This window comes from Thamnophis sirtalis, unplaced genomic scaffold, assembly GCF_051295495.1.
Source record: "Thamnophis sirtalis isolate CommonGarterSnake01/CBP01778 unplaced genomic scaffold, rThaSir2_p1.2 scaffold_1, whole genome shotgun sequence".
Lineage (NCBI taxonomy): Eukaryota > Metazoa > Chordata > Lepidosauria > Squamata > Natricidae > Thamnophis > Thamnophis sirtalis.
The window spans coordinates 108,798,296-108,826,132 of NW_028261381.1; the positions used below are offsets into that span (position 1 = coordinate 108,798,296).

Consider the following 27,837-nt stretch of genomic DNA (forward strand, 5'->3'; position numbering starts at 1 on the left):
GTAAATGAAGATATAAATATGGGGCTAGAATACCACAGCCCATTATCTTTGTACCTCAGTCATCATACTTTTTTAGAACGCTCCAGATATGTTCTTTTTTAAATGTTACACACTGAGTCTATTTTGTTCATGCATTGAGGAAAGATAGCTTCTTTTCATTTAGTTTCTACTTTTTGAGATATTTCTACTCCTACATCAAAGTTTAATGACAGTTAAGCAGGATAGCAGATTCTTGAAAATGTGCTGCGACTTCATGTTGTGGCAAGATGGCCTTTTAAATGACATTTAATAGGGCTTACCTTGTCCTACCTGCAGAAATACTAAACGTACAGCAGAGGTGTGGATGGATGAATACAAACAGTATTATTATGAAGCCAGACCTTCTGCCATTGGAAAGTCATTTGGAAGGTAAGGATATAACCCACCTCAGTTACATTGCCACGAGGAAGATGGAATTGTTGAATCTTTGAATCTTTTGTTCTTTGTGAAGTTTGGTACAAATTGATTGCCCTGACTCTCCCTGATTAAAATGCAAATCAGACAGTAACTGATCAGATACGTTTTGATTTATACTTCAAAACATGTTTTAAAATATACATTATAAAATAAAATTAACTTAAAAGTGTGTATTTTGGACACAAATAGTATTTAAAATGTAAAATTTTGAGGGAAGGATGTGCAGAAGAGTTACTAAAATTAAATTATTGAACTCTGCTGAAGAAGAATTTATGTAGTTCCTGCAAAAGCAAAGCCTGTCTTGCTAATTTTTCACAGTCCTTGAGGAGAATAATGAGTTATTAAACGTACGCCACTTGATTCCCAGTGGATCTGATACAAGATATTGTATACTTGATCTTTTGAAAGTTTTTGACAAATTCCTTATTCAAATCTCTAGGGTTGAGTAGTCATGGAATAAGAGGAGAAAGTTACTTATGGCTTGGTGAACGGTTAAATAATTCAAAGCAAAAATAATGTTTTCACAAGAAAGATGTTAACAATAGCATTTCTGCTGCTATTTTATTTTATTATTGCCTTTTAAATATATTTTACCCTGAGGTAGATAAGTGGCCACTTTTACAGAGGATTTCAAACTATTTAGAGTGGTTAAAACAAAGAGGGAGAAAGAAGAGTTTTGAAAGGATTTCTCCAAACTAGGAGTTAACATTAACATTAAAACTATGCATGCTTGGGAAATGATTTGGAAGAAATGCTTTGGAAAATTCATGAAAACAATCCAACTTTGAAGCAGCTATATGATGTGCTGCGTTTGTGCTTCATTTCTCAGGAGTGCTTCTGTTGCCTTATTAGATGTTGCAGTTGTTGCAAGCAGTTTACTTCAGTGATGTGTCTTGCTACTAGGGAATGTTATTTATCTTTTGACATCTTACTCATACAAATCTGTTCTAAATTTCTATAGTCTTATGTTAACTCACACTGTAAAAAAGCCAATCATAGGACACCAACTAGTATCTTTTGAAACAGACATTTTTTTAATTATATACTTTATTCATTAAACATGAAACTCAGCCAATTGAACATTCAAAAATGCATTACAAATACCAGTGACGGGTGCTAATGGTTGATACAGTTTGCTTCCAGCGTCCTAGGTATCAACCAAGTACCTTCTTAAAATATAAGATGTTCCAAGTAGCGTAGTTTTCTGCAGTTCCGCTGGTGTTATTGCAGGAAGCTGCAATTTGTTGATATATCTTGTAAAATTCTTGGGCATGGTTGTTTATTATTATTATTATTATTATTATTATTATTATTATTATTATTATTATTATTACAATATCAGTAATGGATATAGTACATCAACATTTCAAACAATAACACAGCAATCACCTGGATTATTAAGAACAGCAAAATTGACAGATAAACCAGTATTTGAATCTTTGGTATATACTTATTAATGAAGTCAATAGGGTTTTTTGAATAGGATCTTTTTCTCCTGATAAAACTCTGATAAAAGAAAGAAAAAAGTAAATGACAAAATTCTTGTCATTTCACCTTCTACATTACTGTCACCCATGCAGTCACTTTGCAACACATTTTATCTTGCACATGATCTTCTAGATCAGGGGTGTCAAACTCATGGTCACATGACATAACACAACTTTCCCCCTTTGCTAAACTGGGGGTGGGCATGGCCAGTGTGTGACGCATCTGGCCCATAGGTCACGAGTTTGACACCCCTGTTCTAGACCATAAAAATATTAATGGTGAAAGAAAAATAAAGAATTATTTTTGTTGGGAAAAGAAAAAAAAGTAACAGAAAACAATGGGCAGATGGAAAAGATTCCACACCCTGTTCTAAGATTAACAAATAAGCTTGCATGGGCAACTCTGTAAGCACAAGCACTAGGGGTGGGTTCCTGCCAGTTCTAACCTCTTCTATAGAAGAGGTTCCACAAATCTACAGTGCCGTTTAGAACTGGTTCCAGCTCCCTCCCCCCGCCAGTCCACACATCATCAAGATGAAGAGCGAGAGGAGGAATTCTGGGAGTTGAAGTCCACAAGTCATAAAGCTGTCAAGTTTGAACACCCATGGGTTTTTTTTTTCTAAAGGGTTAGGGGTGCAAGGGTCTTGTAACTTGACAGCTTTAAGACTTGCGTGCTTCAAATGCCAGAGTTTCTGAGCCAACATTTTGGTTGCTAAGCAAGAGCGTTGTTAAGTGAGTTTCACCACATTTTACAAGTTGGCCAAACCCACCCAGTCACATGGCTGCCAAGCCACTCCCACTCTGTCACATGGCCAGTAAGCCACTCCCACAGAGCAGGCCACACCTACAGAAGAGGTTCTAAAAAAATTTGAAACCCACCACTGACAAGCACCATGCAAATGTGTCTTTGAATAGATTCCACAACATTGATTCCAATGTGGCTGCAACTTAGAAGTGCTGTCTGTACTTTTAATTATTCTGCAAATGTACTTGGGTGCTGCTGTGCCATGCAATTCTTTTTTATTTATGCTTACAATAAAAATAGATATAGGGTACTTTTGCTTCTAGTATTGCAGACCGAGTGGAACAACGCAGGAAGCTGAACTGTAAATCCTTCCAATGGTATTTGGAGAATGTCTATCCGGAACTCAAGTAAGTCATTCTTTACCTCTCAACAAAACGGCATGATGTGTATTCTGCCACTGTGGTATAAGAAAGCACCAACTATTTCCTTAATGTGGCTGTCCCAGGGGGAATTTATTTTTAAAACATTTCTTCCTATTATACTCTGTCAGACTTATGTCTCTTCTATGTTTGGTTTCTTTGAACTCTGGAAAAAAGAGTTTATGTGGGGAAAACTAATTGGTAGACAGCGCAGTGAGGCTGACCTCAGGTTGCAGGTAGCAAGAAGTATAAGATCTTCAAAAACAATGTATTGCTAAATAAAGGCAAATTTAAAGACAGATTTGAAATATACATGACCTACTTTAGCAAAGAATGAAAGAGTAGAAAATAATAATGATGTATACATACAAGAAAAAAGAAAATATGAGATGAATGTATATTCCATCTCTCTCTCTCTCTTCCTCCCCCCCCTCTCTTGGGTAATCTTCTGAGTTGGAAGAAAATAGGATGTTGTGTACTTTATCTGTGGTTGCTGCATGTGATATAGCTACATGTAACCACAGGTGAGAGCTGAGTGCCAGGTGAGGACTGAAGATAACCAAGCAGCTCTAAAAAAGAATTTGGCAGGCTTCTCAATAAGAATTGCTACCCCTCCCTGAACATCCCGTAAATACACACACATGCACACGCACACACACACACACACACACAAGCCTACACACACACACACGGAAGAAGAAAGGCTTTTTCTTGAAAAATAGTTCTAATAATGTTTTATAGACTATTCCTTGTTATTAGAATTAATTAGTTTACCAAACCGTCTGGCTTACATATGGAGGTGGAAAAAGTGAAGATTTATTTGCGGTAAATTTGTGCAAGGTCAAAAAAAATGTTATATAAAGCATTTTCTAGCAATCTTTTACTGAATGCATTTAAGGGGGAACGTGACATAATTAGGATTACCATGGTTCCTATTCATGGCCCTTTATTTGAAGATTTGTTCGATCCATGTCCACTTTAAGATAAAGAAGTCTAACTGATGAGAAAATTTCTCATGAATATTCAGCAGGTGGGCAGCAAACTAAGAAGGCAGTCTGGTTGCTTGGCCACCATCTTCCTTATGCAATATATTGAATTTTCATTTTAGGATAAAGAATCAAAGAGAAAGAGGAAGAAATAATATTTAAATTTCAGTAATGGGTTTTATTTTTGTAAATAATATAATAGTTATATTACGGTCATTAGTTTTTAACACCTCTAGTTATAAATTAGTGTATGCATTAGAAAGACATATGCAGGGCATTATTCTTCACTGATATTTTTAGTGACAGGTTTCCTCTTTTTGAAGAGGTTTGGTCTAATTGCCCAACCTACTTGTCTGGAAAGGCTGATTTAATGATTTGATGGGGTGTGGAGTACGTAATGAAACAAGCTGTTTATAGCTTCTCCTTTTGTCTTTGATGATCTTTCTAATCACTCAGAGTCCCAGAAAAGGAGCTGATTCCAGGGGTCATCAAGCAAGGAGCAAACTGTTTGGAATCTCAGGGCCAGGATACAGCAGGAAATTCTCTAGCTGGGATTGGAAGTTGTAAAGGGTCAGTGAGCAATCCTGTTGCTACTCAGGTATGGTCATCGAAAGTTCATCCCATCAGTCTTCTTTTCTGCTCTGTAAAATGTCCTGGAGAAAACATATGTAGATTTGAAGCATAGATCAGCAAATCTGTAGTTCTGGCAGAGGGAGTCGGTCATTTGAGGATAATCGCTCAACCACGCCTCAGTGCTCTATTGAAGTGTAAAGAACAGTGCAGCTACAGCCAGCCAAATCAGGACTGCAGAAACCTTCATTCAGGACCACCAACAGGCATGGAGGTTTACTTGCTTACGTAGCACCATTGCTATCTCTCAGTCCACTCCACCTCAAAAGAGTTGATGGGAGAATAAGGTAGAGGAGGAATTCTATGCATGTTGTCTCGAGCTCCTGGAAGAAATAAACAATTCCTCCCAGAAGTGTTATGAATTTATTTTGTGGTAAAAGAATATATAATCAGTAAACATTATAGAATTGGAAACTTTTTTTTCCGAATCCCTGAATAAACATTGCTTGTCTTTTCATCAACTATCTGCTGATTTGGGGAGAGGGGAGATGGGGGTCCTTTGAGTCAGACTTGACTCCTGTCAACTTCACCGACAAAAAGCTCCATGCAAGTTTTTTTTGCCAAGCTTTTCAGAGTGATTTGTCATTGCCGCCTCCTTAGAAGTGAGAGAGAATGACTGGTCCAAAGTCAACTAGCTGGTTTTTCATCCAAGGGTTTCTTCATGCCTGGCCCAATGCTTTAACATTTAGATGAAACTGGCTGATTTTTATTCAATCCTTCAAATTTATTTATTAATTAATTCAAATTTCTATAGCCACCCATCTCAACCAACTGACTCTGGACAGCTTACAAAATTAGAATTGCCTTCAGCCATTCACTACAAAGCTGAAGGAAAAAGACAGCCATTCGGTGTGCCTCGCACTGAATCTGGTTCCAAAAGTTCCAGCAAGATAGGAATATCATCTGCACAGGGCAACCAAAGGTCAAATCTGTGGCATTAAGAAAGCTGTGAGGAAGGATGGAAAAGCAAATTAGAAGTGACCCAGATACAAATATTTATTTAGAAGACCCTCAAGACAAATTTAAGTACAACATAACATAATAAGTTCTTGCTGCATCCATCAGTTGTGCAAGACAAGACAAGACAAGAAAGAAAGAAAGAAAGAAAGAAAGAAAGAAAGAAAGAAAGAAAGAAAGCTATAGACAACCATGAGTGTAGAATAGGATTTTAAAAAAAATTATTCAGCTTGTACAGCCACCCATCTTACCTAAGTGAGTCTTAGATGGGGTGGAAAACTTTTCTATTAGAGCAGTGGTTCTCAGTCTGTGGGTCGCAACCCCTTTGGGGGTCGAATGACCCTTTCACAGGGGTCACATAAGACCATCGGAAAATTGCAAAATTACAGTTATGAAGTAGCAGCGAAAATAATTTTATGATTGGGGGTCACCACAACATTAGGAACTGTATTAAAGGGCCGCGGCATTGGGAAGGTTGAGAACCACTGTTTTAGAGTATGATAATGATGATATTTTGAAAGTCAAGATCTTTTTTCTTAAAGTTGTTTCAGAAGCAACCTCTTCCCTATAAAACTCAGTCTGTGAAGAAAGAGAATATGAAATGAGTACATATTCTAAGAATATTGGTGTCATTTTTTTGCACACATGAACAGTGAAGACTGTATTATGCATTTATCTTTATCATGTTTATACAGATAGATTCCCTGAAATGCTTACAAGGGCAGTGCTTCCTGAAGGAAAATTAAAAAAAAAAATACTGTCAATTTTAAATTACCAGATCAAACAGCTTTTCCATATTTATACTGTGGCAAGTTCTGTTTCATACATTACCACAGGTAACACGGGTGTAACAGTCAAAGATGCTGCTGCACAAGATGAATTTTATATTGAAATGATGTGAAATTCTTCAGGGATTCCCCAATGTTTGTGGATGCAGCATTAAGAATTTATCATAGAATTTTTACAAATGACTTACCTATTCCAAAAATTACCGCCTTGAAAGATAAAATCACTAGAAATCAATTAATAAATTTTCCCAATCTATTATTCTAGGTATTTTCTCCATTACCTCTGTTTATCTTTGTCCTTTTTCCATGCCAGTGAGCGTACTTCCAATTTAAGTGCCCAAATGCTGCTACTCATTATTTTTATTCTGTAAAAAATCTTTTGAAGCTCATTTGGGCCCAGAAGCATTCCTAGATATGAAAATTATGCTGGCAGCATGCCAGTTTCCTATAAAAGAAATTAAAAGAATTCTTTAAAATGTAAGAAGTCAGAGAGGGCATTGGACTGGGGGTAGCTCTGAGCATTATGTTGGGAAATAAATGATGACAAATTGTCTAGAGAATATACTAAGCTAAATCTGAGTTCATTTTTTTCTCTCGAATAGATTATATATCACTGTACTGTATTTAAGTAAACGTCAGTTGAAAATATGCAGAAATAGCTTGAAATATTAGCGCCTGCCTCTGCAATTTCTTATGGATAGCAATAAAACAGTTATATAGTCTAAGGCAGGGTTGTCAAACTTAAGGCCCGGGGCCCAGATCTGGCTCGCGGGCTGCTTAGTCTTGACTTGCAGGGCCACCCTGGAAACAGCTCATTTTTGCTGGCAGAGCTCTTGGCCCCCCACAAGGACCCTTGACACAAGTGACGTATAGCTGGCCACCCCCACCCCAACTCCCAAGGTCAAACACAACGCTGATGCGGCCGTCAATGAAATTGAATTTGACACCCCTGGTCTAAGGAATGATAGAACAAAATGGTATAAATTAATACCATTGTCTAAATTTAGGATTTTTCCTGATAATTATTTTAGATCAGTGTTTCTCAACCTTGGCAACTTGAAGATGTCTGGACTTCAACTCCCAGAATTCCCCAGCCAGCATTCGCTGGCTGGGGAATTCTGGGAATTGAAGTCCAGTCATCTTCAAGTTGCCAAGGTTGAGAAACACTGTTTTAGATGCTAGCCACTTGAGTAAGGAAAAGGTTACAATACAATACCAGATGCCAGCAAAAGCTCCCTCACATCTGTTCATTATTTGGGAATGAGTGAGCAGCAGACGGCATCCAGCCTGCTCTTTCATTTGACTTGTTGAGCTATTTTGTGTTTATTTGAAATGGCTGAAGTTCATTGAACTGTATCTATGTCCAGGGAATTATTTAAACAAAGAGAGCATATGTCAATTGTCTATGGGAAAGGATAGTTTTTAGGTGAGAGGATAAATCAATGAAGTTGGTTTTTACTCTTGTTTGGTTTGTTAAGGGTGTTGAAATGCATCCCTAATGATCCATTGCATATTGTGACACCATAGACAACAGCTGATGAAATAGATTAAAAGCTGGCTGAGATGTTCTCCTATTGTATAAGATTATTTTTAAAGATTATTTTCTGCTCCAGAAGTTAAGGGGCAGAGTCTATTGTAGTTTAGCCTTTGCCAAAAGTAGGCAATGAAGAAAACTAAAATCTTTGGACCGGTAAATGAAATGGATCCAGCTCACTTCCTGCCAAAATATTCTTATTGGTAGAAAGAGGAGAAGAAGAAACATTATGGTGTTTATAGACCCCAGTCCACCTTTCCAGAGTGTTAAAGGGTGCAGCATTTTAGAGATGATTTAGTGCAGTTATAGACAATCAGAGAGAATGGAAACTTTGTGGTACACTACCATAAAAAGTAGTAATAATTTCCTTTCCCTCCATTCTGTTAGTAGACCATATTTTTCAGGAGACTAGATAGTCCTAAAAATTGTCCAATTAGAGTGGACTAACTAGAATGCTACAAAGTCCCTGTGAAGTGAGGAATTTAGAATTATTTTAATAATACCAGATTATTTTCAGAAACATCTTTTTTCTTAAAATACTTTGTTTTCTTTATTTGTAGACTGCTCAATGTTGGTGTGGAGTTGAGTAGCTTCAAAGCTAAATAAATAAAAGTGCCCAAGTTGGTATTTTCCAAATTAGATCATGATTTCACTCTCATTCCGTATTTGAACTTTCACTTATGCAAATAGTTTCTTGCCTTTTTAAAAAGGCTTTGTACTCAAAAACTGACCTTTAAAAATATCATCTCTGAGTGGTTTATATGGATATTGACCCTCTTTTAAAAAAAATTAAAACATACTTATTCTATGTGTGTGCAGAGTTTGCATCACAGAAATTTCTATATACTGGTAAACACAGTGTAAACAATTCCAGTCCATGGGACAATGCTTTTTAAAATGATGGCAGCTGCCAAGAACATCAGCAATATCTGGCTTAATTGAGCTTGCTCTATTAAACCAGCAGAGTTCTTCTATTTAACACAGATAGAATAGCAACATTTTCTCCCATCATTTTTAGCCAAGTTTAATGATCTGTTGGCATTGGTTGGCATCCAAAATGAATTATTATTATTTATTTAGTGTATGATGAGAACATAATACAAGAGAAGTAAACATATATACACAGTCCACATAATTTTAAGTAAACTTTCTATGGGGGCACAGTAGTGGTCTCATAACTGGATGTCCAAGTAAGCTATCCAGGTAACCATCTTTGGCATTACTTCATGCAGATCTTCTAGAGAACCAGAGAATGTATGTCATAGACAATATTGCACAATGCGTTTAGCAGTTTGCATATCAGCACCACATTCCAAACAAGGGGAATCTTTCCATCCCCACTGATACAGGGCAGAGGCACTTATTCCATATCTATCAAATCTAATTCGGTCCAATTTCATTTAGACAAAACAAGGCAGATCAAAACTAGATGGTTTGGTAGAGGGATCACTAATGGCCATAAGAAAGTACCTGGGACCATTCCTTTCTCGAGGCATTCTCGGGGTTAAGCTGGGTAGATATTAAGAGCATAGCTGTGAATAACATTTGTTTGTTTGTTTATTCAATTTGGATTTTTTGCAAACAGAAGTAGCAAACAAGTAATAAAGTAATAAACAAATAAATAAGTGTTATTCCCACAAACTCACTCCCAGCACTAACTTAGCCAATGCATTAGATAAACCTTGAAAGCAGACAGCTGATTTCCTAAGAGCCTTGAGGGCTTTTGTTACAATGGAAACCGACAATTACTTTTTGCAAGCATTGATAATAACAATAGCAATACAAAAATGCTGCTGCAATTACAGATTCTTCTGAAAACAGTACGCCATTTTCCTGATTTAGGTCATTTTTCTCCTTCCCTGGCAGATAACTGCTGAAAGGCAATGGTATGTTAAGAGGGGAAAATGTTTGAATCAGGCTTTCTATTCCAAATGAAAGCTATAGATTTAGCAGGTATGATTGAGGCAATGTTCTACTATCACAGCAGTCTCCAACCTTTGAGGCTTAGAGGTGGGGAGAGGGGAACTGGGCCACACCAGCGGCAGGCCAGCATGCACGCATGCAGCTTGACTTGTGCAACTGGCAGGCTGGCGCGCACATGTACAAGTGCCTGCTGGGTTACAAGTTGACCTTTGCACTCTGGCCAGCCACTCGTGCAGCCCAATTCTGAATTGGCCACGACCCAGTAGTGGGCCACAGCCTGGGGGTTGGGGACCCCTGTGCCATCACATTATGCTAAATTCTCTTCTTGCTTTCTGCCCCCAAAGGAGTGGATTTTCAGTGACCCTTTAATCAGACAGCAGGACAAATGCCTCTCAATCACCTCCTTTTCTACTGGCTCACAGGTCACAGTCGAGGCATGCAACCAGAAAGATGGCAGACAGGTACAGTATTACACAGACTTTACTGACACTTGAGTTGCTGGGCTGTTCTAGCCTTAATTTTTACAATGCATTTGGAAGGATGATTCGCGGGATCTGAAGATGAGAAACCATCTCTGATTCTTGATATATGGTCTGATATATGGTCATCCATAATGGTCCAAACCTTTTACCAGAAAAACACTAGGCAGACTTGTTCTGAGTAAACTGTTCTCTCTAATTAGCCCTGAGTGGTAATGTGCAGAGCTTTGCATTAGAGTTCACTGAGTTTGGGATTGGTGTAATGCAGTAAAAGACCTTCTGCTTGATCGAACTTTAGAGGCAGTCTATTTACTTGTTTTAGTGAAATGTAGGAAAAGCAAAAATGATGCATGTAAAAGCCACCTGGAAAAGATGCACATTCAAATGCATTAACTTGATAAAAAGAGGAACTTAGTAAAATGGCAAAGCCCATCATCTGTCTTTCATGCCTAACTTCCCCGTTCTTTAGTAAGAATGCATGAATGCAGTATTCACAAATGATCCTGGACATTTTGCTAGAGGGAACCATTGGAGAACAGTTTTTAAAAAATCACAAGGCTATGGCTTTTCTATAGATTATCTTCTTCATTCCTGAACTAAGAAAAATGGACAATGAATTAAAAACATTTTTTAAATGTAATGTAATTGAAGAGAAGTGAGGAAGCAACCAGGTTGATGGCTGGACTATTATTTTATTACTATTTTTAAAGGAGCTGTTGTGCGAATAATATATCAAGCTTTGTATTTTTCTCCATAAATGAACCCCATCATAATTCCACTGTTTATGGAACCCCAAAAATTGAGTATCAAAGAGCAGTCTACTCTAAAAACATATAAAAGAACAATAAATGATAAATATTAATATATTTTTAAAAAAATCAGTATATTACAAACATTAGGAGTGGAAAAATGTTTCACACAATTAAAGAGAAATGCTTATTGCCTTCAAACAGATCTGAAGCAGTGAAGTGGGTTGCTATTTTGTAGAACATCTTATACTTGGGGGAAAATGATTCCTGTACCAGAAGAACAGCCTCAAATAAAGACATCTGGATTCCTGCTTTTACTGTGACTCTGTATGCATATGGAGAACTAGTGCAGGCAATGTTTTTAACCTTGAAACTCAAGTTTCTGGAGTGAAGAATTAAATGTTGAGCCGTGGATCTTTCTGAGAGAATTTATTTATCACATTTATATAGCCACCCATTGCACAGAAAGTGAGGTAATAAAAATGCATCATAAAAACTAAAAAAATAATAATTGTACAATTAAAAACATCAGTCAAAGATACCGACAACAATGTAGCAGAGAAAGCCATCATCAATCAGCCACCATTTCCCACCACTTCCTGATATATCATTCCCTCAAGTATTAGGTAGATTACATCATATTAGGGCTTCATTTAGAAGCTATTACCGGTATATCATTAAAGACCCAATTGGTGCCTGCCACTAATGTCATCCTATTCTTCCCCATTTGAATATCCTTCAAATGTTGCTGCATTGTGAAAAAGCATAATTCCAGTTGCATACTGGAGTGAGTTTTTAAAAAAAACACTTCTGATGTGTAGTTTCTGAGAAAGGTTTGTGGCTGTTGCAGTTACTACCACATGCAGCAAAAAATACAATTTATGAACCTCTAAATGGCCTTTAGGAAGAAAAAAATTGAAAGCAAATGGAAGAGGTGGGAAGAACTGCCTTAAATTGCATCCTGCTAATGTAGCAAATGTAATAAGAACATTTGATTTTAATCCTATATACAAAGAAAAAGAATCTTGATTCCTGCTACTGGCAGCTTTCCTGTAGCTTTTAATTACTGTGTTAAGCTCAGCATTTCCTGTTAGAATGGCACTTATCTGTGATTGTCAAACAACTGTGATCAGCTTGATATTAAAGTTAGAAACCTTTTTGATCTAGTTGTTGGCAAACTTTAAGAATTATGAATAGTCCCTTCTTTAGATCCAACACTGTCAGTTTTTTCAAGACATTTTAATCAATTGTGGGTCTTGGAAGCATTAAACAAAGACTTTTGTGTTTTTAAAACCACAGGAAGCCTAAGCAGACGTTCACAAAGAGAACTGGCTAATGTGAGGAATCGCCAAATGCATATCATGAAAGCTCTCATAGATGAACTTAGGGCTACAGGTGATCTACCCTGTAGGTGATTGCTACATGTGTACTAGCCATGAAGTAGGCCTCCAATAACCTCTTAAGCAGAGGTGGTATTCTGTCGGTTCACCCCAGTTCAGGCAAACTGGTAGTAGTGGCCGTGAGAGGCTCCGCCCACATGCCCAGACATCATCATGGTTCTGTGCATGTGCAGAAGCACCCTGCGCGAGCTAAGTGAGCACGTGCTCCCGGTTCCAAACCGGTAGCGAAAGTAAGCAGATTTCATGCCTGCTCTTAAGACCTTTCTTGCAGCAGGAGTTGAGGCAATCCTTCAGTTTTTCAAACAACTGACACTTTGCTGGTAACGCTGCCTACCACTTTTAGCTGATTTTTTTTATAATGAAGCATGATATCAAATCACACCTCCGCTTGAGGACAGCAGCCTGCAATTTCCAAGATTCTCCTGGACTAGGAGAAACTGTCTCAGTTGATTGGATGCACACATTAGACACAAGCCACAATTCACAACCATAATGTCTGGAGCCATATCTTATGCTGAGCTACAAAAAAGCTAACTCCATTATGGCTTCAGGCAAGTGTAAACCCAGCCACTAAATAGTGAAGGAAAGGTAGTTTCAAAGCTCGGGAGCCATTATAGTATTATCATCCAAAAGTATTCCTACAAATCAGGGAAGCAAACAATGCCAATTTCAAAGCTGATTTCAACTGTGATCAGAGAGGGTAATGTAGATGGAGTCATGCATTCATATAAACCATGTAGGTCTTGAATATGCATAGAAACAGCTGATTAAGCTGGTGAGCAAATGTCTTTCTATAGACATCTTTCTACCTGGTCAATCATATTTTCACCTAGCTGCAATTTTTCAGTCAGTTACAGAAGCATTAGCATGTAAAGTGTTATGCTAATACAATTTGGGAATACCTAACACATGGATAATTGAGGCTTGGTCTTGCTGCAATTATCTTCACTGATTTTAAAAAAGTACTCCTGATTTATGCCATTCAATGGGCTTCTCCACATATGACCATATACAAGTCTTCTTCCAGGTTTCTCATCTGAGTTTTCAGGGAAAGTGCAAATCCAAGCAGAATCACTTCTACACCACTTCTACACCACTGTCCAGGTTAATTGACTTTGTCGTCCTATCACGCATATTGCAGATTGATTTTCATCATACTTTCCAATACCCTATCCATATTCAAATTGAAATACCCCATCTCTTTCCTGGAAGATTTAGGTGAAGAAAAAGGACAAAACTACAAAAATCATCCACACAGACATTGAATCAAAGTCCACAGCTCTGAAAACTCTACATTTTCCCCCTTAGTCTGAGTGACAGAAGCTATCCTCTTTTGAAATTACAGCACCCAGGAATAATCAGAGCCATTGAAGAACTGTTTTCCAAACCCAGTCTTGGTATTAAGTAAGCAATATGTCTTACATTGGCTCATATGTGAATAATTTTATGGTATTCTTTTCATGTACCATATGGTCTCCACCATGGAAAGATCATTCTGGGAAATATTAAGGCAAGGAATAGCTACAATACAGAAACCAGTTTCCTAGACATGGCAGTGGCTCTGTCTATTGACTTTCTTATTTCCACTATTTTTTTCCTGTTATTTTATAGAATCCATGTGATGCTCCACACAAAAAATCATTTCTCCCTGTCACTTCTTCAGCATCGCATGTTGAAAGGTGTTGGGTTATAATGTTTTCAAAGCTCCTATCACAATAGCAGTTGCAGGAATTCAAGAGCAAACTGTTATAGTGCTTTTCTCAATTGGTTTGAAAGTGGAATTGGGTCAAAGCTAGTAACAATGTGCAGTCATGTCTGTTTTTATTATCTGCTCTCTCATCCACTAGGTAGCAAAAAAAGGAAATTTGTATCTCATGTTATGGGTCTCACAAGGATCTAATCATTCTCCTGTGCTGTTCAGTATTTGCATGACATCACTGAAGAGACCATTTCAAATGTGGTGTCAGTATATAATACTCGCCTCTATTTCTCTTCTTACCTGTAGCAGGTCTTCATAGTTGCTTAGAGCTAGGGATGAAGTCTGGTGGACTGAAAATGAATTTAGATATCATAGATGTACTGTGTTTTCCAGGTTTAGAGATGAGAAATTTGCCAGTTTTTAGTGATGCATCCCTCCCGCCCTCTCCCTCTCCCTCTCATTCCCCCCTCCTTTCCTCTCTCTCTCAAAAAGCATGTCTATCACTTGGGATTCTCCCTAATTTCTGTCTCTTGCTAGGAATGCAGATCATCTCAATAGCATGGAAAACTTAGCTACATTTACCTATTTGAATTGGAGCAAGATAGCTTGGATCCATGCCCTTAGAAACCTCTTTTGAGTTTTATACGCTACATAAGGTGTTTAAAAACTGCAAATGATGCAGAATACAGCTGATAAATTATCAAGTGGAGAGGCAAAATAAGAGTACATAACACTGGGAGCCTTGGTGGTTCAGTGGTTAGAATGCAGTATTGTAGGCTAACTCTGCCCACAGCCTAGAGTCCAATCCTGAGAAGCTCAAGGTTGACTCATCCTTCCAAGGTCAATAAAATGAGGACCCAGATTGTTGGGGCAATATACTGACAGTTGTAAACCATCCAGAGAATGCTGCAAAGCACTATGGGGTAGTATACAAGGCTAAATGCTAAGTGCTATTGCTGCTTCTGTTGGCTTCCCGAATGACATCAAAGCCATAAACAAAATAGAAGTTGATCCTCTTGTAAGGAAACAGGTTTTACTGAAACAGAAACTGCCTAAAGGAGAATTTTTTAAATCTCATTTAGGAGTAGAAAGGTTGAAGTCCATGGAGGGAACCTGCATCATTGCTGAACTCCAAACCATTTTTCTAGAGATCTCAGTGCTCAGGGAGGCAAAAGCAAAGAAACTTCTTCCTCTTTTTTTTTTTTTTTTGTCTCACAGCAGATGCTCTTCCTCTAAAAAGCATCTCTCTATCTTCCCTGGATAATTCCTCAACCTCCTGTTCATCTCCATTCAGATTTGTTTTCCCCACTTTTCTTTCCTTTGTCATGCTGTGCTGAAGGATCCCCTTCCTTAAATACCCCATCTCTGATCTGTTTCCTCATCTGCTACTTCTGCTGAAAAAGGGATGCATCTGTGTGTGCGTGAAGATAAAGGATTGATTAATTTTATAAATTGTATGCCTTATTTTACAGGCAATTAATTTAATCAGTAGCTATCAACTCTATTAATATTATTGCTTCTTTTATTCCTGTCATTTTCTGAATATGGTTTCTGACCAGTATATGGGCACCTCACCCCAATTAATCACAGTTATAGGAAGGTAGGGAATTCTCCAAAATTGATTTCAGCTCTGATTGATAACATAGAAATTTTGTATGAGTTTCTAATATTTATTTTTCTTATTCTGCCTTTGAAAGAGTGGGAGAAGTTTCCTGTATTCAGGAGGGTAAATTTTGGGTAAATACTATAAATATTGTGATTACAACGTAAAAAAGTTGAGATTTTAGAAAGAGTGCAGAGAAGATCAACAAAGATGATTAGGGGAATGGAGGCTAAAGTATACAATGAATAATTGTGGGAACTGGATATGACTAGTCTAACTAAGAGAAGGACTAGGGCAGTGATGGTGAACTGTTTCTGCACCGAGTGTCAAAAAGGTTGCACAGAAATGTTGCTCGTTGTTGCCGCACTTTGGAAAAGCCTAACTTCCGGGTTCTAGCATGCATGCGCGCCCGACGATCAGCTGGCCGGCACGCATGCACAGGCGGGTTTTTGGCATTGCCATGCATGCGAAGGACAGCTGATCATTGCACATGTGCGCATGCATGCTATTCTATTCTATTCTATTCCATTCCATTCCATAGTAAATAGAAAGAAATGCCTGAGAAAAGAGAAAAGTTATCCAGGAATGAAAATCATATGTATCAAGCTCAAAAACTCAAAGAAAAGAAAGAAACAAGAGGGTGCCTTTTTGAAAACCCTACAAAATGAGAAAATGAGCCAAACTACAGGGGGGAATCGGAACATGACTTTGCCTGGGGCGTCAAAATGTCTAGAGCCAACCCTGAACAAAGCTATCAGATGCAAATTTTCAAACATAGTTACGTTATGTTACCGCTCCCTGGGTGGCATCTTGAAAATGGAATGGCAGGGAATATGGGAGAAATTAATGAAATCAAGCCAATTGTTTGTAGCTAGCTAATTACAAGATACAAGGGTTGTGGAAATGTAGCCCCCTGCATGTATTCTCCACCCTTGATTCTCATTCTTTTCCCCTATCTTACTTTATGATTTCACTGAACTGAATGATTATTAAAACAGCTGCTGTATTTCAAGTTCTGCAATTAATGGAGGGATTCTTTTATATAGCATCATTCATTAGCAAGAGAAAATGTTTGTTGAGTACCTTGCTGTTATGGGCCCCGCTACTGAAAAGCCAATAAACAGAATCAATTGCCTCTGAAAGTGGTTACAGATTAGTGGTCTCCTAATCCAGAAAACAATCATGATCAATTGTCGCTGATAGGACCAAGTTTTCCTTGATGACTAGAAGGAAAGGATTATTCCTTCTCTATCACCACACGAAAATAAATGTATACAATTTGAAGGATCCTCAAAGATACTCAAGAGTAGCCTCTGCCTACTTCTACCAGAAGTAGAATTCTCAATGTTTTTCCTTCCTTCCTGAGGTATTTCTTAATCAACAGTTATGAATTGTCCTAGCCTGGAAGTAAACATTGATAAATACTTTCAGTTAATTTTTTCTTTCTAATGATGAAACAAACCCAATCAAAACTAATTCGGGTCATCGTTTAACACAATGTATAAACAAATAAATAATGTTAAAATGCATGACAATAAAATGATTCTAGTCCTGGATTAATTTCTCCTCAAGCAAAAGTACTTTTCATTTGATTAATTTTCTCCTCACTGTCTTCAGAAACTGGTTCAGAATATTATTGCCTTCCTAAAATCAGATTAAAATGATGGGGGATTACCTTTGAATTATTTCAAATAATAATAATACAGATATTATAAATACAATTAGCCAGAATGCCTTAATTTAGCTGAGGGGGGCAGTTTACAAGAAAGACTAGGAGCATCTAAATGCTGAGTTCTGAGTCCAAACCATTTCAGAAAGATAAAACAAAACAAATAATGATAGAAAGAGAGACCTGCAGAGAGACTTCGAGGAATTGTCTTATATTCAGTGATCAAAGTAGCTCTAGTCCTAATTGAATTAAAATTCAAATTACAGGTAATTCTCAAATTATAACCGCTCATTTAGCAACTGTCTGAAGCTACAACAGCACTGAAAAAAGCAGCTTACAATTGATCCTAGCACTTACTACTTAAATTTGTCATTAAATTTATTATGGCCAACAGACTCTGGGTAGTTTGCACAAAGCTGGCAATGTGCATATTTCTTTTATACTGTAAAATGAAATATACTGCACATATGAAAGCTATTACAGTAAATTTAATTCACAATTATGGCTGCAAGAAAATAGATGTGGGATATAATTTATATATATAAACTGTACATATATTTATAATGGTATATATAATAAAGTATATACAGGTGGTCCCTGATTTGCAACAGTTTGTTTAGTAGCAGTTCAAAGTTGCAATAGCATTGAAAAAAGTAACTTATGATTGTTTTTCACACTTACAGCACACACTTACAACCATTGTAATGTCTCAGGTCATGTGATCAAAATTCAGATAGTTGGCAACTGGTTCATATTTATGACAATTGCAGTGTGCTGAGGTCATTTGATCTCCTTTTGCGTCCTTCTGACAAACAGAGTCAATGGGGAAGTCAGATTCACTTAACGACTAGGTTAACTGCACAACCTCTACCTCATCTCCAGCAGCGGAGAACACATCATTCTTATCTGTTACTGTTTATTCCTGTGTTTGGTTAACATCCTGCTTTTCTATCCTTACAGCACTCAGGGTAACTTCAACTTTAATGGGTGGATTCCTTAAAGAAGCCACAATTTTTTTGTCAGGCTCAAATAGAGGTTTCTTTCAAGTTGAGATAGCAGTAGCACCTGAGTCCGAAGCATATTTTGGGAGGGAGTTGTTTCAAAGGGTGCAGAACAAGAGCTATTTCGGCCATTGAAAAATTATCTACTACAGGGATGTCAAGGCCCTCGAGGGTGCTTAAATATGGCCTGTAGGGCGGGCCTGGAAATAACAAAGGACCGCCCTGCGGTACCTCTGGCAGCCAAAATGGGACGCATGCCCCCCCCGCCCCGTTTTGGCTGGCAGGGTGTTGTAGGAAGTCGTCCAGGTCAAAAACAGGGCAAGGGGGAGGCAGCGCCCCCCCCATGCCCCATTTCGGCTGCAATGGTGCTGCAGGAGGTGTCTGTCACCCCCTCCCCCCGGGCCGCCTATGGAGGAGAACTACAATACTGATCCAGCCTCAAAGAATGCTCTAAGAATGCTCCTCTGATCTAGTATGACTGCACCCTGGTGCTGTTTGCAGCTACTAAAACAATGTCTTCAAAAAGTGAATAAGCAGATACAGCTGTTTTTTTTCCTTAATGACAAAAGCTGATAAAGGCCCTTGCATTAGATATTTATAGAATTTAATATCTGTATATTGGCAGCCAGTCAGAGATCTTGATATTCTAAAACAGCTTAGATGCTAGCCTGAGAAGAATGACTTAGGAGAAATATTTATTGTGCGCTATAGCATTACCGTATTTTCACCCATATAACCCGCCCACGCAAATAACCCGCACACGCATATAACCCGCGGGTTTTCCGAATCGTGTAAAATATTTCCCGTATAACCCGCCCACGCATATAACCCGCCCACGCATATAACCCGCCCACGCATATAACCCGCCCACGCATATAACCCGCGACGAGTAAAAGAAGGGAAACAGCTGAGATGGGGGGGGGAAGAAACGGAGAAAGAAGCCTGTGCACGCTGGGGAAGAGGAAAGGAACGGAGGAGAAGGAAACAGCTGAGATCGGGGTGGGGGAAGGAACGGAGAAAGAAGCCTGCGCACGCTGGGGAAGAGGAAAGGAACGGAGAAGGAAACAGCTGAGATCGGGGTGGGGGAAGGAACGGAGAAAGAAGCCTGCGCACGCTGGGGAAGAGGAAAGGAACGGAGGAGAAGGAAACAGCTGAGATCGGGGTGGGGGAAGGAACGGAGAAAGAAGCCTGCGCACGCTGGGGAAGAGGAAAGGAACGGAGAAGGAAACAGCTGAGATCGGGGTGGGGGAAGGAACGGAGAAAGAAGCCTGCGCACGCTGGGGAAGAGGAAAAGAACGGAGGAGAAGGAAACAGCTGAGATCGGGGTGGGGGAAGGAACGGAGAAAGAAGCCTGCGCACGCTGGGGAAGAGGAAAGGAACGGAGGACAAGGAAACAGCTGAGATCGGGGTGGGGGAAGAAACGGAGAAAGAAGCAAGCCTCCGATCGTGTAAGCCTCCGATCGTGTAAAATATTTTCTGTATACCCCGCCCACGCATATAACCCGCAGGGGGGCGCTGTGCATGTAAAAACCGCATATAACCCGCGGGTTATATGGGTGAAAATACGGTAATGTAAAAAGAAAAAAAAAGTTCAGGTCAATTAAATGGTGCTATTTTCTCCTTGCATGTAGCTCTGTCAGCCTATGAATTTCATCCATTCAATAGAAGCTACCCATTTGTCCCTTGTTGCCCTTGTCAGCCAAGCAGATGAGACAAGAATCAATTTTATACCTGTGGGATGTGAGGCTACTAAGAGTGTGTTGTCATGAAGCATCTTTTGTCTTGGTAAAGAAGATGATGGAGGCAGAAGGCCCTGCCGAGAAGAGGATTCTAACCATTCAGCTACAGAACACTGTCAACTTCTTTAATGACAGACGCCACACAATTTGCATTTTGGAATTTCATCTTCCCTGATTTAATACTGTGATTGCTATTTATTGTAAAGTTTCATTATGCTATATTAGCTGACTTCAAAACACATAGGAGGAGTGAAATACAAAGCCAGCTATCTGGGGCAGAAGGGATTGGATCTCCATTTCCCATAACATACGATTTAGGTAAAGTCACAGGGCAGATGAAACAGTTAAGCAATATCCAGCTGTTAATGCAAAAATTACCGGTGCGCTTCCTCTCTTTTCTACTGCCTTTTCTCAGATCAATAAAACAGGTGTAGGCTTCAGATAGCGCTTGCTCATAGATTGATTTGTACAGTATAAGTGAGCAGAATCACAACCATGGAAATGGTCTACTATATTAACGTCAGTTACTGTACTTGTTTGTATGTTAACTGGCTAAAGGGAGGTTAGTATTACACATAAGAAACTTAAGTAGAACTGCAGCAGGCACCAACAGCACACAGCAACACCTACCCCCCCCCCCAAAAAAAAATGAAGCATGTCAAAAGTGGTTATTATTTGAGTGGGAGATCACCAAAAAATCTAAGAAATGTGAGATAGAATGGGACTTCAAATAAAGGTCAGAAAAAAGCAGAGTCCCTCAAACATTAAAAATTATCTGAACAGCCTTTCAGACCACTGGAGGTAACCCAGTGGTGGGATTCGATTTTTTTTTTACTACCAGTTCTGTGGGCATGGCTTACTGGGCATGGTATGGCTTGGTGGGTGTGGCAGGGAAAGGTTACTGCAAAATCCCCATTTCCTCCCGATCAACTGGACTCAGGAGCCAGAGAATAGATGGGGGCAGCGGCAGTCGGAGGTGGTATTTACCAGTTCTTCGAAATACTCAACATTTCCACTACAGGTTCTCCAGAACTGGTCAGAACCTGCTGATTACCACCTCTGAGGTAACCTATTCCATAATAAAAGAGCATTTTTAAAAAAGCATATTACTCTACACCCGCCCACAACTTCAGTCTGACATAGGGAACTTTTTCAGCCTACGCATTTGGGATGAATGAACTGGATGGTTGGTTCTGTGTGAAGATTCCAAGAAACCAACTGTATCAGATGTAACTCTTGGGTAGATTTGAAAGATAGCATTGTGTGTTCAACACATTGTGGTAATATAGCTAAGAGGTTCTGAGGGTATGGGTAACAGCTCCCAGGGCATCATGCTTCATGAAGAGATGCAATTGGTACACCAGTGAAAATTAGCCAAAAGACCTTCCACACTATCTAATAGTACCTGTAGGAGGACCTCTAAGGCAGATTTGCTATTTTAAGATGGACTTCCCAGTCCAGAATCCTACAATGCCAAATGGTTCTGGGCAACAGCACTTCAATCTTACAGAGATTCGATCTCAAAGTCTAGCAGCTTCCAAGCCCCACTTCCAGTATATCTGTGTCATCCTGGGGAGTGATTTATAATTAGGCATAACTGTGATCCAATGAATGTCTTCTGCATGGCTTTATATCAGTGTAAAATTATTATGGTGGAAGAGAGATGAACCCTGTGGCACCCCACAAGTGACCTCCTTTTCTCCCCTATTGCGATTGCCCACTCAGGAAGAAACAGAACAACTAAGAACAGTGCCCCACCTTGCAAATGATCCAGAATATACCCTGGTTAATGGTGCTTAAAACAATGCATGTCATTCACCGGAGAAATCCAAATAATTTCCTCCTCTTCCCTGGCAAAAATCCTGACTGAAAAGATCCAGACAATCAGGTTCCTCTCTAGCACAACATATACTTAGAGCTCTGCAACTTTCTGGAGACCCAGCAGTAGTTTTCAATATATCTATACCTTGTAAAGATATCCAATTATTAAAAGGGTATGTTGAAATAGAATAGAATAGAATAACAGAGTTGTAAGGGACCTTGGAGTTCTTCTAGTCCAACCCCCTGCCTAGGCAGGAAACCCTACACCACTTCAGATAAATGGTTATCTAATCTTTTCTTTAAAACTTCCAGTGTTGGAGCATTTACAATTTCCGGAGGCAAGTTGGTCCACTGATGAATTGTTCTGTCAGGAAATTTCTCCTTAGTTCTAAGTTGCTTCTCTCCTTGATTATGTTACCTCATTATTGCAATTTCCATGGAAATATACAGATGCTTTCTCTCTTTAGATACATAGAAATCCATCTAGGAAAACATCGGGTCCCCACTTGCGTCCTTATGCTCTAAAGGTCTGTCCTAGCTACAATACAGTTGTATTACATTTGTATTGTATACAATACAGTTGAAAAACTGATACTAAGGTATATGTGAGAGCATGACAGTTCACCAAAAACAGAAGATTTACCAAGGAGAAAAAGCAATCTAATGTCAGTGGTTGTGTGTGTGTGTGTGTTTCTAAATTCCTCAGCTAGAACTGGAATACAAACTCCTTGTTTGTTCCACTCTTTAAAGGAAAACAACCTTGATGTTTCCATCAAGACTGGCTAATGGATTTTGTGCTCCTTTATCAAAAAAGAGGGTTTGCTGAGAAATAAGACTGTTTCATGGATGGATAGGTCCTGAATCTGAAGTAGAATCTCCTTGAGTTTAAGCTCAATCCTTCTATGTGGTTTTCCTGCTCACAATGTAAGAGTGGTTTGTTTTTTGGGGTCTTAAATATAAGGTTTAAAAAAAATCAAATCCCCAGTTGGACTGTCCTGGTGGTCTGACTCCCAAACACTAACCGATTCTTGCTGGCTTAGCTTGTGAAGTTCAGCCAAGGCCATGAGATTAGAAAAAGACCTAATCAAAATATGAAATGATACTGTGTCTTAAAGAAGAAATTGAAAAATTTGCTACATTATTACTGTTTCCATTAGTAAATAGGTGTTTGGGGACACAGAGATAAAACAAGAGATGAAGGAAAGAAGAGGACACGTTTCACATGCTATTGTTTTTCTTTTCTTCTTTCCTCCTTGCAGAAATGGAAGATGAAAGGTAGCTTCATCCAACATTTTGTCAGTGGCCTATGCTTAGAAAATGAGTCCAGCAAATTAGTGACCAACATCTGCCAGTCGGATATTCTGGGTCAACAGTGGGAGCTGCTCCAAGCCACATGATGGTTGTCCAGCACCTTTTGGTTCTGATACTTTTTGCATGAGACTCTGGGAACGGAAGGGGATAGGGTGGGATATGAATTCTGGTTTTCTTTAAACCTAAATGTTTTGACTATGATCCTCAGCCAATAACCATTTCAGATGAAATGTCACTGTTTTTGGATTTATGTTAAAGAAGAAGTCGAAGCTGTATGGCAACATCAGTCGAAATGGCCCGTCTTGTCCCACTTTGAGTAACGGTGGGAACTGGGTGTGGAAGAATCTGTCTCAGTAACCAATATGTGTTTTAAGCTTGATTGACAGCAGTTCCCTTCCATTCCTTTGTCTCCAGAGAAACCTGTGGTCTATGATCCCCTGGAGTTGCTGCAGTTGATGTCTGTGACTATATGCTTGATGTGAACTCCTGATGAGTTTGCTTGATTTCAGACATGTCACCTCTCATTTTGCATGTGTGTCATACTGCTTGATTTATGGAAAGGACAGCAAGGAAAGGGGGCGGGCTCGGTTATGGAGAAGTGCATCATTGAGGAAAATTGAGGCAGAGGTAAAGCTTTTTTTGTTTTTATTTTTTGAATGTGTTTGATTACTGGAGCAGATTGATATCATCCCTTGCAGAGAAAGGGTCCCTTGGTTTCTCCTGCAGGTAGGATTGATAAAACTTCAGGAAGAAAGCTAAACCGGTCTTCATACCAGAGAGGTATCTGGTATGTTTCTTATGCTTTAAACCTGAAGCACAGAAATATTGTTAAAAAGTACATCAACAAAAGGGTCCCTTTTTCTACCCTCTGGAGAGAACACATATTATTTCCTTCTGCTTTCATTAATATGTGCTTGGCATACAAGTGTGGGGAAATGGCAGCTCATGATAACAATTCTGTATTTTTGCAAACACAGCTTGGGCTGATGGCCAAAGGGTCAACTTGTGCTTGTACTTTTCCACTCAGTCCTTTTAGGTTAATCAAAATTGGATTTCTTCCTAAGGGCCTATCGCCTATTTCTCAGCCTAGTTCTGTCTGGGGGAATCTTTTGGAGCCAAGCCCAAAACAAAGCTCTTTTTCTTTATGTGTGTATGTGCTCGCTGAAATATATGAACCTGGACTGTTGGCCAAGATTCTCACAATAATTCCATATCGCCTAGTAAAGTGCAAAGAGTGTGATCCTTGGTGCCTTTACTGATGGCAAAATGCTTGCTCTGACTTCATTTATGAAAGCAATTTTTATGAACATTTGCTTGGGAATCTCAACTGAATAGATCAAAAGGAGCCTGGTAGCATCTTTGCCAACTAATTAATTATGTTAAAAGGCATAAACTTTCAGTCGCTGCATCTCACTCTATCATAATGCATCTGATGAAATGAACTGCAGTTCACAAATATTATGCCTTTTAATAAAATTGGTTAGTTAGAAAAGGTGCCGCCAGATCTCTTCCAGTTTTTGACTACCATAGACTCACACATCTCTCTTCTTACAAAGTCAACCAAATAAAGTGAAAGTTATTCTAAATAGATGCATGCAGAATTGAACTAAACACCATCTGTATGTCAATGGATCTGAGTATTGACATCAGCAGAATGTCAACCTGTTTACCAACTGAGGAAGCCATATGCAAAAGTACTAGGTCTTAGTTATCAAACCTGAATTTGAGACAATTTCATGGGCCTTTTCTGTTAGTTGGTTAACTATATTCTTTTCCACTCTGATTTGAAAGTAACATAAGATATAAGATACACTTAAATGGTCATTATGAGTCTAATTAATGAATTGGTCATTTGCACAACAGGAATACTCTCTGCTTATCAATTATTTCCAGTATAAGGCACCATTCTCATATAGACAAAGGTAACACCAGATTTCCAACAGTATCTTTAGGACAGATAGCTGCAAATGTGAAGAATCGATATCACTAAACCTTAGGAAAGTCCTCCCCTCAGTACCTAATTATTTCTAGTGGGTTACATTGGACTCTCATTTTGGTGGATGCCGTGGTGACCTGTAAGCAGCTCTTCAGCCCATTTCTGGGAGAAAATATGAAGAATTTAGGAGGTTTTTCAAGTTAGTAAAATACAGTTTATGGAGACTCTCAAAATTGTAAGATCACACACTTTGTATAACTTCTGTATTATATATAGCAAAAACTTTCCTTTAATGTAAGAAACGGTTTGACCGTTACAAAGATTTGAATGTTCATATTATTTATTACGAATGACATCTTGTATATACCTACCCAGAATAAAATTCAAGGGAATTTAATACCCAATAAAAGAGTACAGAATTGCAATGTGAGGGCATTTTAGGAGTGCAGCAATTGTAAATCAATCCTTCTGGACAACGTTTTGATAATAAGAAAATAATGTGGCAATGACAGTAGAAATAAGCAAGGAGGCTACAACTGGAAGACATGTCATCTCATCCCCTATAATATTTGGTGAATTGATTATGTGCCATCAAATCATTTTCGACTCCCAGCGACCACATAAATGTTCTCCATGACAATGTATCCCTATCCTGTTCTTCTAAGTCTCCCAATGGTGCACTCATTCCCACTGTAACGGAGACCATCTACCTTGTTGCTTAAAGATGAAGAATTTGCATAACAAAACACTAATGTGCAGCACTCCAGATGTTACATCTGTTTCTAAACTAGATACCAAGACTTTAAGATGCCTGGGTTTCAATAATAGCCCCAGCCTGGGAATCCCATCCATCCAGGATGCTTCTAGGGATTTTCTATTGTGCAGTAACCACATATTCCCAGAACATTTTTCAGTGGGGGTGGGGTGGAACCAATATAGAGAAAATGGAAAAATTCTATTAAACCTTTCTATGAGTAGCATTAACCGTATCAAAAAGAAATTCTAGGAAGATGACGGTAGGCAAGCACTGATTTCCAGATTCAAAAATATTTTCAAAGTGATGCTTCTCTTATCCAATGCTTAAGAGCATAAGCTGATCTTAGGAGGAAGTATAGATTAATTCTTCCTAACATTATTTTCAGTCAGAGAAGGACATTCTTAAGTCTATGGCAACCATATGGATCTTAATCCCCCCCCTTTTATTGCAGTCCCCAGAAAGTGAAATACAGAACTATGAATTCCTCCTGGATGTTTGAACAGAAAATACTAAAAGATGCTCAAGGTTTGTTTAAACTTATGCTAGTAAATCCAGAAACGATTTGCCTTAAATAGCCTGGAAATCTTGGTTTCATCAAGCTATTCACCACTGTTGCCCTCTAAAGCCTATATATGCCAAAAGGTTGTCAATTTTGCTTCAAAAAGAGACCTCTGATTCAGACACACATTCGTACTCATGCTAGCAAATTAATTGCTAGTTTTGAAGGGCTTTAATCCAAATGGAAGAGAGTGATGGCTGGAATATAAGCATCCACAAAAAGGATGATGAAACATGGATCATAATGTCAACTCTGTCAGTTACATTTTTGTGTGCAATGTTACAATACCAAGAATCTGTGGGTTACGACCGGTACGCCCCGGTACGGGCCTGCCGGGAGCACCAGGTACCTTTCCAGTATGTACTCTGGAGGGCCTGCCCGCCCGCGTTCCTTACCGGTATTTGGGCTCTTTGGGGCTCTTGCGCATGCGCACAGAATGTACAACGCCTGTGTGATGCTCCGCCGATCAGCTGGAGCATCACAGAGGTGTCATGGAGCATCGCAGATGGTAAGTACACACACGCGCGCTGCGTGCGTTCATGTGGTGGATGCCGGGCCCCATTGCACTGTACCACCACTGCCAAGAATGTATCAGCATCACTTGCATTGTGATATCACAATAAATGTTTTGCCACTTTGGTCTATTCATGGTCAGGTACATGGACCCTAGTGGGCTGAAGTATGACCATTTGGTACCACTTGCTAAATTCAGTGCATGTGGTTTTCCTCCAGTGTGTCATGAATCGTAAATGTAACGAGAGCTGCAGAGCAAGATCCAATATTCTATTTTGTAACTGACACAGTCTGATCAAAAAGGGAACGATTGTAAGAAGAATTTCAACCTGCAGCTATGGACAGACACTGAGGTAGGCAAAACCTGGAGCCAGCAAGCATTCTTATTGTAAGTTGTTGTACTGAGGAGCAAAGTCAGCCACAAAACACTCCCTTATTAAAAGGAAGAGGGTGTGCTTAATCTCCAGGGCTCTTTTTATTTTTTTTTATTTTTTTTCCTGGGCAGATGAGCAGACTCCCAAACTTGGAACTATGGCTCAAATGTCAAGTTTGATTTTCTAAAGATACCAATATGGGATCTAGAAGTGTTCGTGTAAATTGAGATTTTGCTGAAGCCTTGAACATGACAGCTTGCCATTTAATTTTCTTTTAATTATTATTAAAATCAGATGGTTTA

General features: G+C 38.9%; 1 protein-coding gene across 1 annotated transcript in view; it reads left to right on the forward strand.

Moving 5' to 3' along the window:
* The window catches only part of GALNT16 (polypeptide N-acetylgalactosaminyltransferase 16), a 185,488-nt gene extending 160,852 nt beyond the window's left edge, over positions 1-24,636 (forward strand). Inside the window, exons 11-15 of the mRNA XM_014068864.2 lie at positions 316-408; positions 3,012-3,095; positions 4,550-4,691; positions 10,270-10,386; positions 23,345-24,636. Of these exons, the coding sequence (XP_013924339.1) occupies positions 316-408; positions 3,012-3,095; positions 4,550-4,691; positions 10,270-10,386; positions 23,345-23,482 (574 nt within the window). The 3' untranslated portion in view covers positions 23,483-24,636. The remainder of the gene's footprint in view (positions 1-315; positions 409-3,011; positions 3,096-4,549; positions 4,692-10,269; positions 10,387-23,344) is intronic.
* Positions 24,637-27,837: the final 3,201 nt, after the last annotated feature.